The sequence below is a fragment of the Eptesicus fuscus genome, chromosome 14 (assembly GCF_027574615.1).
Source record: "Eptesicus fuscus isolate TK198812 chromosome 14, DD_ASM_mEF_20220401, whole genome shotgun sequence".
Lineage (NCBI taxonomy): Eukaryota > Metazoa > Chordata > Mammalia > Chiroptera > Vespertilionidae > Eptesicus > Eptesicus fuscus.
The window spans coordinates 17,819,006-17,834,018 of record NC_072486.1 but is presented as its reverse complement, the minus strand read 5'-3'; the positions used below and the strand labels follow the sequence as shown (position 1 = coordinate 17,834,018).

Here is a 15,013-nt window from a genome sequence, read left to right as displayed (position 1 = left end):
CCTCAGTTCTCTGATAGGATTTTTTTTTTTTAAGCTATGCTTTTGTAGTTTATTTAGCTCCTTGTTAACATGGACGAAATGGTCTTTGGTAAACTTCTGCATCCCAATCCTAAGGAGAAATCATTGGTTTCCTTTCCCAATTTGCAGTAGTTTCTCTGTTTTCTCGTTTAAAGGCCACAACTCCCATCAACTACAGCTCTTGCCTGGCTTCTGCAACTGCTCCCTTAATTGCCCCTCAGACTTAAGGGAAATCACAAGTTCTTGCTTTTGCTAGGCAAGAGCTGCTTCACCATTCGTTGTTGGCTTCCTTTAACCTTGCCCACACTTTTGAAAAGAGTGGCTTTATTAAAAACTCTTTTCAATGATGCTATTTGAATGAACCATCTCCTTCCTGCTGGATCCCTGACTGATAGGTGGCATTTCTCTGAGAAAAATAAAGAGATTAAACCCAGAGGGAGAGGGTTGAAAGTATATTGAAGAAAACAGAGAGAGTTGCCATAGTTGGTTGACTACGTTGTGTTGGTGACACCCAGAAATGGGAAGAGGAAGACTAGATTCTCCCTGCTAATACTTCTTTAGTACGCCCCTGGCTTTTAAAATGAAAGTCAAAGCATCAAAGTATTGTTGGAGATAGAGAGTCATTTTCCAGATGGATTTTTGGCATCTTTCTTGGTGCATACAGAAGGTTAACGTGGAATACAAAAGCTGAAGAATCAATGGGGCCTTCTTAATGTGGTGGGGTTTGGAGAGGTAAGGAAAGGGTAGAAAGGGGAGCAGAGAATGCCAAGGAGACAAATTATTTTAATCAGCTGATATATTTTAACATATCCTGAGCATTTACTATTATATAGTTTACTCAACATGAATTCTTAGATTCCATGTATGTATCTGAAAATGTCTTTATAAGAACGTTTTTTGGTAGGAGGTACTATGAAATAACCAAATCTTTTTTTTTTTTTTTTGGTTTATTAACACTGTAGGTATTAAAAACTTTTAGATTTACTAATATAAATGTTACTTATTGAGCACTTACCCTGTGCCAGACACTGCAAAAAGCTTGACATAGTGTTCATATCCCAATGTATAGGTCAGGAATCTGAGGATACTAGATGCATTTCTACCGCAGACAATAAAGTGATAATTAATTGACCCAGGTGAAGAATGTCATTAACATTTTTTTCAGTTATTTGTGAAAAAAAAATCTTATTAACATTCAGAATTGGTAAACCATAAAAGAAAAATCTCTCCTGATCTCCTTTTGCATGCACGTATTCACAAGTTTATTAATCTTTTGCCAATCTCTAGGATAAATCTGACCTCATTCAAAATGGTGCCACGTCACCCGCCGGGGCCTAGACCTGCGAGGAGCTGTCGGGTTCCTCCGGGCCAGCGCGGATCCCCATCCAGCCCCGCCCTCCCCGCCTCACCTGCTCCCCAGGAAACCACAGCGAGGCCGAGTCTCCGGCTCCAGCTGCGGCTTCCTCCCCGGCGCCCAGGGCCGCCCCGCCCCTCCCGGATCCCGACTGGCTGAGCGCCCTCATTTGCATATCCCTACCTTTGTTCCCCGCTGGCGGCCAATCAGCGCGCGGGGCGAGGCGGGGGCGCTGGGCGGGGTTCGGGCTCCAGCTGCTGCGGCCGCAGGTTCCCGAGCGGGTCGCAGCCGCCCTGGGCGCGCCGCGCACAGCTCCCCCGGCGCCGGGTCCTCCCACCAGTGTCCGCGCGGCTCTCCCGGCTCGGCCAGGCCCCGAGGGCACAGACAAAGAGGCTTGTGCGCGAGCGGGGGCCCCGTTTACCTGCAGTTGCCGGGAACCACAGGCTCCAAGATGGTTTGCGGAGGCTTCGCGTGTTCCAAGAACTGCCTCTGCGCGCTCAACCTGCTCTACACCGTGAGTCTCCCGGGCCCCTTCCCGCCGGCCTGGGGGCTTGGCACCTGCTGGGCCCGGTGCTCCCGAGCTCTTCCCTGCCTGGCCCGCGGCTCTCTCTCGCGGCATCCCACGCCCCCTTCCCGTCTTCCCACGCTTTGCGCGCACCGGGCCTCGCCTGCACCCCCCGAAGGCGGCCGGGAGCCGACGCTGGTCGCAGTCTCTTCTTTCCCCGGATGGTGCAGCCGCGGTCTTTGTGGCTCGCCAGCCCGGTCCCTGCCCCATTGCTCCACCCCGCCCCCCTCACCCACCTCCTTGCCTTCCAGTTATTTGACCAGACCTTCCCTCGCGCCGACCCTTCGGAGACTCCCTCCGGCTTCCCAAAGCCCTCTTGGGGCGGGTGAGGAGGCCGGAGAGTGGGCTCGGGTTTGAGGACCGTTTTTGCAAAACAGCGTGATCTGCCACTGACAAGGTGGCCTGTGCACCCTGCGCATCTGGGTTAGCTCTACGCGCTCCTGTGGTTTCCATCGAGGCCACAGAGGAGGTTCGCAGGATATCCGCAGCTTCCGAAGTTTGTTTTGTGTTTACATAAAGGGATGTCTTTTTTGGGGGGTTTTGCTCCCACTGGATGCTTTTTCCATATGTCTCCCCTCTTATCAATATCCGAGCTCCATTTTAAACGACATCTTTCAGGAAAATACGTGAGCCTCCACCCAAGTCGTCCCTCTCCCTGCCAACCAGCTTGGGCCTTTTCGTTTTTCACGCTGCAGCCTCTCCCTTTGTGGTTTTGGAGCTCAGTTCTGGGTGAGCCGGAGGATGGGAGAGCAGGTTTCCGCTTATGGACTGCGCACCACGTCCCAGGCTTGACATAGGAGGTTTTTGTTCACCGTACTGACATCCAGGCCAGGCAAGGGGCATTGTTTAAATCCATCAGGTAACAGACCAAAAGGGTCTTCCTGCGTTTACATGGCTGGATGCTGGCGAGTCAGGAGCTAGAACCCGGGCCTTGGAATCCGGATCGTCCCCCAGGCTTCTCTACCAGCGGGGAGATACTTCCTCTGCTGTCACCATCCCTCCATCACGTAGGCTTGCTTCCTTCTATAAACGCACCTGGCCTGTGGCGGCCCCCACCCTGAAAACAAACCCAGCTCCCCTGCAGCGGCAGTGAGCTGGGCCATCTGGGCAGGCTTAGGTTACGTCTTGGGAATGAAGAGGCTGCCTCGTGGTCACCAATGGGAGCGGGAGGCTGGGTCCGTTGACCATTACGGGCCCTGTGTATGTGAACAGGACTGCACAGTTTTGGAGGCAGGACAGAAGCTGGAATAAAATATGCTGTTTTCTGGTTAGTTAGGAATCTGATCAACATGGTCCCTTATGGTCGACTTGGGGAAAACAGTTCTACAGCACCTCACGTGGTACAGCTCCGTGTAATTGGAGAGCCATGGCAGGTTTCAGATTAAAATCCACCTTTGTCTTACCTGAAGCATGCTTATCACGTTGATTATTTATTGAGTAAATGCTGACCAATACTCCAGGTATTTCCTTTCATTCGCATGAATGGTCTGCTTAGAACTTCAGGTTCATCGTTTTGTGCCCTGACCTCTGCCGCCCCCCCCCCCCCCCAATGATTTAGTCACCTGTTCACCAGACACTTAACCTTATAGTGTCTGTGTATAGCAAGAAGGTCTACTTTGCCTATAACTTGACTGCGATGTCTGTATATAATGTGTAATATGTACATTTTTAAATCTAATCCTATTGTTTTCAAATGATATCATTTCTACTTGTATTTACTGTGTATCAGGAAAGCAGGGAGAAAGGTAATTCTAAAGGAACATATTAAGACTTTTATGCCTACTCTAAATTATTGACCATTAACGTGTATTCTGTTGATTTTAATAGCTATGCAGTAAAACTCAATTAATTGGGAATTCACAGGACTGTAAAAACGGTTAGCCCTTTTAAATCCTAGGCTTTGTAGACGAAAGGATCTTTCTTTAAATGAATTAGTGTCGATTTCTTATACACCGTGAACAAGCTACAATAACTTCAGCAGTTTACGTTGGAGATGAACGAAAAGTAAAAGTTGGACCAGGTCTTCAATAGATGCTGAAAGTGTACCAGGGCTATTATTTGTATTCTGGATTTTCCCTGGTATCTCCCTCAACGTTTTATGAAGACTTGAGAGACATGCTTTTTTTTTTTTTATAGGCAAGAATAGGAGGACCCTTAGGTAGATTCCGATCCCACCTGAGTCACCATCTCTAACATATGCTCAAAAATGCAGGATTGGGCCTGAAGTCATTTCTAAAAGTGTTTAATAAAATCAGAATTGCATAAGGAGTGGCAGGGGTAAAGGCCACGGCTTGCTGTGTCATCTCTTTTGTGTTGAAGATTTTCTTGAGGAACTTAGAACTCTACCAGCCAAACTGTCTGTACTCAGATGGCCTGCTAATAAGCCTGAGATTAGAGCAGAAATTTTGATCAGTTCAGAAAGCATGTCACTAAAATAGGTTCGAGGGGACGTTCCCCAAACTTGTCATGGACATTTGATCACTAGACAAAGGAGCATGTTGTCCTTGTTGTTATGGTTTGGTTGTTTTAATTAATAGGATCCTTAGTACTGAACGACTGTAGATGTAGTAATATAAACACTTCTTAAGTACGGGAAGAAAGGAAGAAGCTAGTCTCATTGTGCTCCTTCATGAGAAAGAGAAGGACTTGCTTCAGAATGTTCACATTTAAAGAAACTGAGCCCTGGCCGGTTTTGCTCAGTGGATAGAGTGTCCACCTATGGACTGAAGGGTCCTGGGTTTGATTCCAGTCAAGGGCCCATGCATGGGTTATGGGCTCGATCCTCAGTAGGGGGCATGTAGGATTCTCTCTCATCATTGATGTTTCTATCTCTCTCTCTCCCCTTCTCCCTTCCTCTCTGAAATCAATAAAAATAGTTTTAAAAAAATAGTTTTTTTAAAAAATAAAGAAACTGAAAGTTTCTTCTTGGGTACCTACTATGTGCTAAGCACTGTTCTCAGTCTGGGAACACAACAGTGATCCCAACTGGGCTTTAAAAGCAATACGATTTTATTAAGTCTCTTTTTTTTTATTTGCTATATTTCCTACGTATGATTTCAAGAGTTTTATTCAGTCAGTAAACATTTGCCTACTGGGTGCTGAAAACTGTGGGAAATGATAAACACATACATAGGCAAATACGTACCCATTCTGTGAAGACAGATCTAGTTGAGATTCATGGAGTGGGAAAATTAAATGCTGTAGATGGGAAGAACTGCCTTCAGGTGAAGTAACATTCAGGGGAGATCTTGAGGGTTAGAGAAATTAGGGGAGTGAAGGTATGATTGAATTGGGGAAATGTAGAAATTGCATGCGTCTTTTTTACAGAGCTTTGGATAGAAATACAAGTTAAAATTACTTTGGGAAAATGGTTTATTTTATCTTTAATAGTCTAAAAAATAATTTTGATTGTAGGTATTTTGGCAAATGGTGAAAAATAACTTTTAAAAAGTTATACTAGTGACTTGGGAATTTTAGGAAATATGAAATAAATGATGTATTACAATATGTATAACATTTTGAAGATTTAAAATATATCTCTTTGTGCTTCTTAAGCAAAGACTTTTACAAATCGCACTGTTGAGATTATATATAGTTGAGATTATATGTAGATTATATATGTAGTTTTAACTGAGAATGTAAGCAACAGAAAATAAGTTAAAATGTGGTCTTAACACGGAAAAGGCAACTTCAGAAGTTTCAGTTTTGTGTCTTTTTCCATAATCATTCTTTCTTCTAAAAATTTTCCAAGTTTATTTCTATTGATTTTTTTAAAAATATATTTTATTGATTTTTCACAGAGAGAAAGGGAGAGGGATAGAGAGCTAGAAACATCGATGAGAGAGAGACATCGACCAGCTGCCTCCTGCACACCCCCCACTGGGGGATGTGCCCGCAACCAATGTATATGCCCTTGACCGGAATCGAACCTGGGACCTTCCAGTCCACAGACCGACGCTCTATCCACTGAGCCAAACCGGTTTCGGCTCTATTGATTTTTTTGTTGCGATTTTTCCCCTATGACTTCGAGTGCTTTAATAAAAATTCCCCCTCCCCCCCCAAATAAAATAACATTTCTATGCAGCACCAAAAATTATACTGATTTCTCTTTCTTCCAAGATACCCATTGTAAAATGGGTCAACATACCATCTTTATCAGATAAAAACATATCTATCTATGCAATTTATGGGAAGAAAAAGCACTGGATTCAGGAAGAAAACTCAAGTTTGAACACTGACTCTACAACTTGCTTGGAATGTAACCTTGGGCAAACAGTTTACTTGAGCTTCAGGTTTTTTTGTTCATTTATGAACGGGTGATATTTTTTACTCTTCCTTATGGGGTTATAGTGAGGATAAAATGAGAGATGTGGATGTACTACAGAAAAGAAAAATTAAATTGTTATAAGTGGAAAAATTGAATTACCTTAAATTTCTGAATTATAAACTTGCATATATATCATGAAGAAATTTTCAAACTAACAGACTAGGGGTGTTAACTGATGCAGGCACTAAGCAAGCAAGAGTTTATAGCTCAAAATAGTAATAATCTTGTTGGATATTTTAGTGTGTGGTTAGGTTTATATTATTTTTCTCTCTGCCCTTGTTCAAACGACTGGATGAATTAAAAATACTTAAGTGGTTGCGGAATATTTACTTGCATTTCGAATTTAAAAATGATTCATTATTTACAGAACCTGGAATTTTCACATGATGCTGTTGTGCTGATATTTATAGTCTGCCTTTGTGCCATTTGTGTTTGTCAAGTTTCCCAGCTTTTGATTTTAAAACACAGTAACAAAAATGTGCCACTTATGTCATTTCTCACTTGAGATGAGATTATCGACTTTCACAAAATTTAACTACATAATTGAGAGGCATTTACAAAGAAACAGTTAATTTTGGGAAAAAATGTATTTCAGCCTATTTTTGAAAAGTGAGATTTGAATATTTCAGTGGCTTAATTTTACATACAGTTTTAGGTGGTTTAAAAGTGGGCCATCATCACTTCAAATACATTTGAATTATTGGTAAGAATAGACTAAGTTGAGTTTCTTTTACTTTTTTTTTTAATCACATATTACCTGAATTCATCCTCCAGACTGTCTTACCATACTAAAATGAGTAACCCAACCCTACTTGTAATAATGGATGAAACCCTTGGAAAATAACCCCAGATTCTTTAACATGCCATGCACGATCTGTCACCATCTGCTCCTCCCATCTGCATCCTTTTATAGATTTCACCCACAGAGAAGTCCCCCAATATTTTGCCCTTTCTTGACTTTCTGTCTCTGCTGATCTTCTGCTGACAACCTGTAATGCCTTGCTCTGTCTTTGTGAAGTTACTCAAATAGAGCCTTTTCTTTCTGTAGTCAGATGAATTGTTTCGTTAAATTTTCACTTGAGAGTCTTAATACTTGAATGCCACCCTAACTAGTTCAATCAGGATTCAGGCAGAGGGGAAGAGCATGTGATTTTTAAGAAGTTATCTAGCTGTCTTTCCCTCTCTATATATATCTTTCTAGCTATATACATTCAGTGAAGGCAGAGAGCCCATATTGTAAGACTTTGTCTTACTTTGGCTTTGCCATTGACCCTACCAATGCTCCATATTGTAGATAGCTGTGTGCTTGCTTTTTCCCAACTAGACCACTAACCTTTTGTTGGTGGACATTATAGCTTCCTGTTTGTTGCATCTTTCAGTGAGCAGCATTTTTTAACAAATATGTTCTTACTGATTTTTAGGAAGAGAGAGGAAGGAAGAGGGAAAGAGAGAGAGAGAGACAGACATCAATGTGAGAGAGAAACATCGATTGGCTCTCTCTCGAACGCTCCCCTATTGTGGATGAGCCAGCAACCTGGGCATGTGCCCTGACCGGGAATTGAACCAGTGACCTTTCGATGCATGGGAGGACACTCACCAGCTGAGCCACACTGGCCAGGGCACATGTTTGCTTTTTTAAACACAGAACCTATACTCTCTATTTCCTGAATTGAATTTGCAGAATTGGCTGCCCCTTTCACCAGAGATCAAGCATACCTAATGGTGTATAAAAAATGATAATTTGATCAAAATTAAATGTGGAAGACAGCCAAATATTTTAAAACATGAAAGTTATCATTGGGTTGAAAATAGTAAAATGTAGGAATTACCTTTATCTATCTACTTATAGAATCTAATATGTTTCTTGAACTACTCTTTTTTTTTTTTTCTTTTATTGTTGGCCAACCTTCTATATATTTCTGAGGTTTTCCTGAAACTTTTTCCAACCTCCTATAAAATTGTACTATAATTATAGTTGGCTAGGGTTTTTAATATTATTAGTTTATTGTCTTATTATTAGTCTAATATAAATGTATTATCAGGTGAATTCAAATAATTTTCTTTTATTCATTCTCATAATAAATAGTGATTGGGCACCATCATCAGTGAACAAAACCAAAATCAAACATCCTGCCTTCATGAATCTTATATTTATGGGGAGAGATGGATGATAACCAAATGAGTAAATACATTATATATCATAGTGGAAGGTAAAAACTTGCTATGAATTAAAATGGAGTCAAAAGAATGAAGAGTGGTAGGGTGAGTAGGGGAGGATAAGTACATAGTTTTATGTATTGTGGTCAGGATTAGCCTGCTTGAATCAAAGACTTGAAGGAAATGGAAGGACAAATGGACAAGTATTTAAGGTCGAGGGTCTGGCCTTTGGAAGGAGCCTGGAGGAGTATTCGTGGTTTATGCTAGGGGCAGAAAGGAGTGTAACTGGGACAGAGTGAGCAGGGGGAAGAGTCATAGGAAATGAGTCAGAAGTTCTGGGACCGAGAGTATGAAGCGTCTTCCGAGCACTATAAGGACTTTGTGCTTTTACAACAAGTGAAACTGGTGCGTTTGGACCTGATTTTCATTTAACAGATTGTCTGACTAGTGAATTGAGAATAGCTTATAGATGGCAAAAATGGAAGCAGTGAGATCACATGTAAGGCTATTGCGGCAACTACGGTGGCTTGGACCAGTATGATAGCAATGGAAGTAAGAGAAATAGTCAGATTTGGGGTATATTTTGAAGGGGTGGCGGGCGTCAACATAATTTCCTGATGGATTGGAATGGGGTATGAGAGAAAGAGACAAGTCACAGATTACCCATGATTTATGGCCTAAGCAACTGGCAGGATAGATCTGCTGTTAATGGGAATGGGCAAGACTGAGGGTGGAGCAGGTTTTGGGAGGAAAATTAGGGGGTCACTATTAGATGGGATGCCAATCAGATACCCAAGTGGAGACCTCAAGTAGCAGTTAGACTAACAACAATGGAGTTCAGGGGAGAGGAATAGCCGGAGGTTTAAATTCATGAAGCCATTAGCATTAAGAATGACAGAAGAGTTGAGACTAGCTGAAATTAACAAGTTAGGATAGATGGAGAAGGGCCGTGGTCCATGGATTGAACCAAGGATGCTCTTACAATGAAAGCTTTGGGAGACAAGGAGGAGCCAGCAAAGGACTCTGAGCAGGAATGGCCGGTCAGGCAGGAGGAAAACCTGGTCGAGTTTGATGTTCTAGAAGCCAAGTGCAAATTGTTTTAAGGAGGTAGAACTGAACATCTGTGTCAAATGCCGCTAAGTATTTAGATGAGGACGAAAACATGATACTTGAATTGACCAATGAGGTAGTCATTAAAAAGGGCAATTGTCCTTTTATTTTTCAGATTATAGACTATATATATATATACCCCTCCACAATAAAGATCTGCTTTCCTGAGTGCCCAGCACATGGCTTGCATATGATTGGCATTTAGTTAATTGAACGAAGGCATCACTGCAGGGCTCTTCTGCCCACAACTCCACTTCCTGTTGCCCAGACTGCTGCAGAGAAGTAAGGGATGGTGTTGGAAGTTCGTTGGCAGCTGTGGGTGCCATCTCAAACTAGTTATCCTTGGAAAATGACAAGTCAAGGTCCCTTACTTTTGATTCCCTTTGTATAATTTCCTCTCAGCAGTTATTCCTTACTATATATTTTGTGCCTAAAAGCATACAATAATCTGCTTGGCACGATGAAGAAAAATATGTGACAGAGGCCTCGTAGACTTCTGGTGTCATTTGAAGAAGGAAAATTACTAAATGAAGAACTGAGGTCTTGGCATCAACACTAAATGTCTGGATATTTAGCAATATCTAGATTTATTTATAGAATTTTCAAATTTCCACCCAGATGTTTGGCATTGTAGAAACACGTGCTTCATCACTGCTGACTTTTTCTTTAGTTTCCACATTAAGCAGAAGTTCAGAGGGTTAGGTCAGTATTCAAGTATAATTCCTCATTGGGAATGTTGAACCTTAGAGAGGCAGATCGTCTGAGGCCTTTGTTTTCTTTTTTTTTTTTAAGGTCTTCTATTGATTTTTAGAAAGGGAAAGTGGGGAGGGAGAATGAAAGAGAGAGAGAGAGAGAGAGAGAGATTGAACCCGCAACCCTGGTATGTGCCCTGACCGGGAATCAAGCCCATGACCTTCCATTGCACAGGACGACCTTCCAGTCAGGGCTGGGGCCTTTGTTTTCTTATACATGTGTGGATGCTGTTACATTTTGGTGGTGTAATCCTTCTAAATGTTATTACTGTTTTATATTTCTTACCCTCCACTACCACCACCACGTCTCTCTTGCTTTTGTGCTGACAAAGCATTTCTGAATCATTTAACAACAGCATCAAATCCGGGTTTTTCAAATGTTCCACGTCCCCTTTTATCCTCAGAGTCACTCACGTGCCCTGGTAGAATTTGGGTGCTCAGAAGAAAAAAATACTAGCTGTTGTAGAAAGAATTCCAGTCTTTCTTTGCATTGTGTTTTTGAAATGTAGATATTCAATGAAAGAAGGAAAATCTTTTTATAGGTTTCATAGAGAAAGAATAATCTGGAACATCAGGAGGCTGGATTTCTTCTCTGCAAATGTTGTATAGGTTAGGGGGTAAGCTTTTGCTGGTCCTTACCACATGATGAGTGATGTTACGAGTTCTTTTCTCCAGCAGTATATTTTGAGTACCTTTTTCGTGCCAGGCACTTAGTCATATGCTAAGACCATCAAGTCTACATGAGCCTTGAATGTATGGCACTTAAAGTGTAGAAGAATTCAAGGTATGGCTGGAGGTGGGAAAGTGACTCATGAATCACCTCAGAGGTAATCCAGACCCTTTGCATTCTTGGACTTGTCAAGCTGGGATTTGGACTTTATGCTAAAATTAGAAACAAAAGATAGCCAGTGTGGATATGGCCTGATCTTAGGCTGGCTTTAAGGAAAAGACCATTAGATAACACCGTATTAGGAACAGAGTTCAAATGTAAGTAATAGAAACCCAGTCATTGCTACTCAATACTAAGCTTTATGATTTTCATGAAGCAACATGTCCAAAGCAGGTGCACAATTCAAGCATGTTGTCTAGTCCTAGTCTTCATCTGTTTTCCTGCTCCATCATCCTTGGATGTGACTTTCTTCCTTGGCACCAAATTGCATCTGTAACGCTAGCCATCATGGTTTGTTCCATGCCAGAAGGATGATGCTGTAAAATGCTCTTGCCTGGTAAAGTTGAGTCATTTTTGGGGGAATAGCAGTGGGGGGACAGTTTAATTGCGGTATGATTGACATATGATAAACTGCCCATTAAGATATAAATGTAATGAATTTTGACACACACACCTGTGAACCCATCATCACATTCAAGACGTTGAAGATTTCCATCGCCCCCCAAAGTTGGCTTATCCTCCTTTGTAATCCCTCCCCCTGTTCCCAGTCTGCAGGCAACCACTGACCTGCTCAGCAGTAAAATTTAGGCTGGAGTTAAATTTGGTCAGTGTAGGAAGGGTGTTTGCAGAAGATGGCCGAGGAGAGCGGTCGGCAAACTCATTAGTCAACAGAGCCAAATGTCAACAGTACAACGATTGAAATTTCTTTTGAGAGCCAAATTTTTTAAACTTAAACTTCTTCTAATGCCACTTCTTCAAAATAGACTCACCCAGGCAGTGGTATTTTGTGGAAGAGCCACACTCAAGGGGCCAAAGAGCCGCATGTGGCTTGTGAGCCGCAGTTTGCCGACCACGGGCCTAGGACATTTCTCTGGCTCATTGATTTCCTTGTTGTTTGGGAAGGTGGTCACAGTGGTGAAGGTAGACAGAGTCAAAGCAAATTTGCAGGCATTAAAAAAATTTATGGTACGTGCTTGCAAAATGGAGCCTATATTAACCAGAATTCTTCATGGGTTATAGATGAGCTTAAAAGAATGTGTTGGCAAGGTAGCATAAACTCTTAAAATAAATATAATTGGACATCCAGTAGTTGTATCATCAAGTGTGACTGGATCAAGAAGCTCAGAAAAGGCCAGAATTCTCTTGCTCCTTCTATCGTTTCTCAGCTCACCTTGTCTCTGCTTAGATTATTTTTGAGGCTAGATCTTTACATGTGCAAGATGGCAGAATCCATTTTAATTGTCCTTATAGCTTGCTATGCCAGAGGAGCCCATTTTCAAAAATCTTTTTATATCCCTTTATTATCATACTAGAGGCCCAGTGCATGGATTCGTGCACCGGTGGGGTCCCTCAGCCTGGCCTGCGGGGATAGAGCTGAAACCGGCAGTCCAACATCCCGAGGGGTCCGGGCACTCTGCAAAGTTGCTGTTGCTCAGCAGCTCCTGCATTGAGCACCTGCCCCCTGGTGGTCAGTGCATGTCATAGCTACTGGCCGGTCAGCCGACCACTTAGGCTTTTATATATACTAGAGGCCCGGTGCATGGATTTGTGCACTGGAGGGGTCCCTCAGCTTGGCCTGCACCCTCTCGCAATCCGGGAAACCCTCGGGGGATGTTGGGTGGCCGGTTTCAGCCCAATCCCCATAGGCCCGATCCAGACAGGAGGGAGCCCGATCCCCACAGGCCCAATCCACTCCTGCACAATACGAGCACCGTGGGACCCTGATCCTGTGCATTGAGCATCTGTACCCTGGTAGTAGTACACGTCATAGCGACCAGTTGACTGGTCGTTTGGTCTTTTGATCACTTAGGCTTTTATATACACTAAGTGGCCAGATTATTATGACCACCTGATATTTGTAGGCAAATTAGCTGTACACTGCATTGTATGGGGTATGGAAGCCAAAGGCCTGTTTGAACACCTTTGCTGTCTGCAGTTACCAAGATAAAACATCTCCAATTCGCACAGGCACACAAGGATTGGACAGTCAAGCATTGGAAAAAAGTCATGTGGTCCGATGAATCATGTTTTCAGTTGCATTTAGATGCATTTGAATAGCATCTCTTTAACTTACTCCCTATTAGACCTGGCTGTATGGTCAGGGATAAAAGAACAATGAGGTCCTCTAACTCCAACGACCTTCCTATGAGTCAACTACCAGGTTCATTTTGTGCTTTTTCTTTTTCTTTTGCCTGACCTAGAAATGTTGGCACATACAGTACATTCACACAAGTACACGGTGCATTGCCTGGAGTAGGGGAGCCCGGAGAAGTGAGCTCTGTAGTGGACATCTATTGCTTTTACAACCCAGCTCATACATTTCTTGTAAAACTCTTAATCATAGTGTCTCACGGGCCCCCTCCTACCACTACCAACAGTAGAGACACAAGATTCCGGCCCATCAATCATAGTTGTTCATCCTCCTATTCCGAGAATTTCGCGGAAACAGCATGAAAGCATGCACCCCACATGCATGAGTACAACCCTTCAAGCTGGTGGGGGCAGTGTTATGGTTTGGGGCATGTTTTCCTGGCATGACTTGGGCCCTTTAATTCGTGTGGAACAACGTCTGAATAGCACAACATACCTAAGTATTGTTGCTGATCAAGTTCATCCTATCATGTTGATGGCGTATCCCAATGGAGATGGCTTCTTCCAACAAGACAATGCACCATGCCACGGTGCTCGTATTGTGCAGCAGTGGTTTCAAGAACATGAGGGAGATTTTACCTTGCTTAGGTGGCCCCCACAATCACCAGATCTCAATCCAATTGAGAATTTGTGGGACGAAGTTAAAAGAGCCATCAGGCAGCTGGTTCCACAGCCATCAAATCTCACAGAACTGGACAGTGCTAGTCATCAGGCATGGTGTCAGATTCCTCGCATCACCTTTCAATATCTCGTGGAGTCAATGCCAAGAAGAATCGCCGCAGTATTGAAGGCAAAAGGTGGCCCAACGAAGTACTGATGGGGTGGTCATAACAATCTGGCCACTCAGTGTATATAGATAGATGGGACATCCTGATGGACCCTATTAGTTTATGGACCCATTCAATGGATCAATCACTATGGATAGGAGGATGAGCAACTATGATTGATGGGCCGGAATCTTGTGTCTCTGCTGTTGGTGGTGGTAGGAGGGGGCCGGTGAGACACTATGATTAAGAGTTTTACAAGAAACGTATGATCTGGGTTGTAAAAGCAACAGATGTCCACTACAGAGCTCACTTCTCCGGGCAGCAATTTGTCTGGTTCTTCTATTCCTAATTCTAAAACATTTGGCTAACTCCTTCATTATTTGAAAGGGTTAGTGTGGTGGTTTAATACTGCAGCACCCACTGAAACTGAATTATGGAGAACATTATGCACATATACTTTTTTCTTTATTCTACAGTGTCATTGCATATATCAACCCAGAAGGTGCAAAAATACATGTTTATTAGTTTTAAACAATTTTATTTGCTGGAGTGAGTGAAAAGATAAAGGCTTTTAATCCAGAATAGAACTTCTGGCTCCCCTACTCCAGGCAATGCACCGTGTACTTGTGTGAATGTAGTGCATGTGCCAACATTTCTAGGTCAGGCAAAAGAAAAAGAAAAAGCACAAAATGAACCTGGTAGTTGACTCATAGGAAGGTGGTTTGAGTTAGAGGACCTCATTGTTCTTTTATCCCTGACCATACAGCCAGGTCTAATAGGGAGTAAGTTCAAGAGATGCTATTCAAATGCATCTCAATCTGGCTGCAAAGAAAAAAGAAAAAAAACCAAACAACTACAGTTTCTTAGGTAATATAATATTGTCTTTAGCATTACACCTCAATGTTAAAAATTACTTAGCTGTA

The 15,013-nt window shown here is 42.6% G+C and overlaps 1 protein-coding gene across 1 annotated transcript in view; it reads left to right on the top strand.

The window, feature by feature from the left end:
• Nucleotides 1-1,606: 1,606 nt before the first annotated feature.
• TSPAN13 (tetraspanin 13) overlaps nt 1,607-15,013 on the top strand; it is a 28,656-nt gene continuing 15,249 nt past the window's right edge. The window contains exon 1 of the mRNA XM_008148449.3: nt 1,607-1,886. Within this exon, the coding sequence (XP_008146671.2) occupies nt 1,824-1,886 (63 nt within the window). The 5' untranslated portion in view covers nt 1,607-1,823. The remainder of the gene's footprint in view (nt 1,887-15,013) is intronic.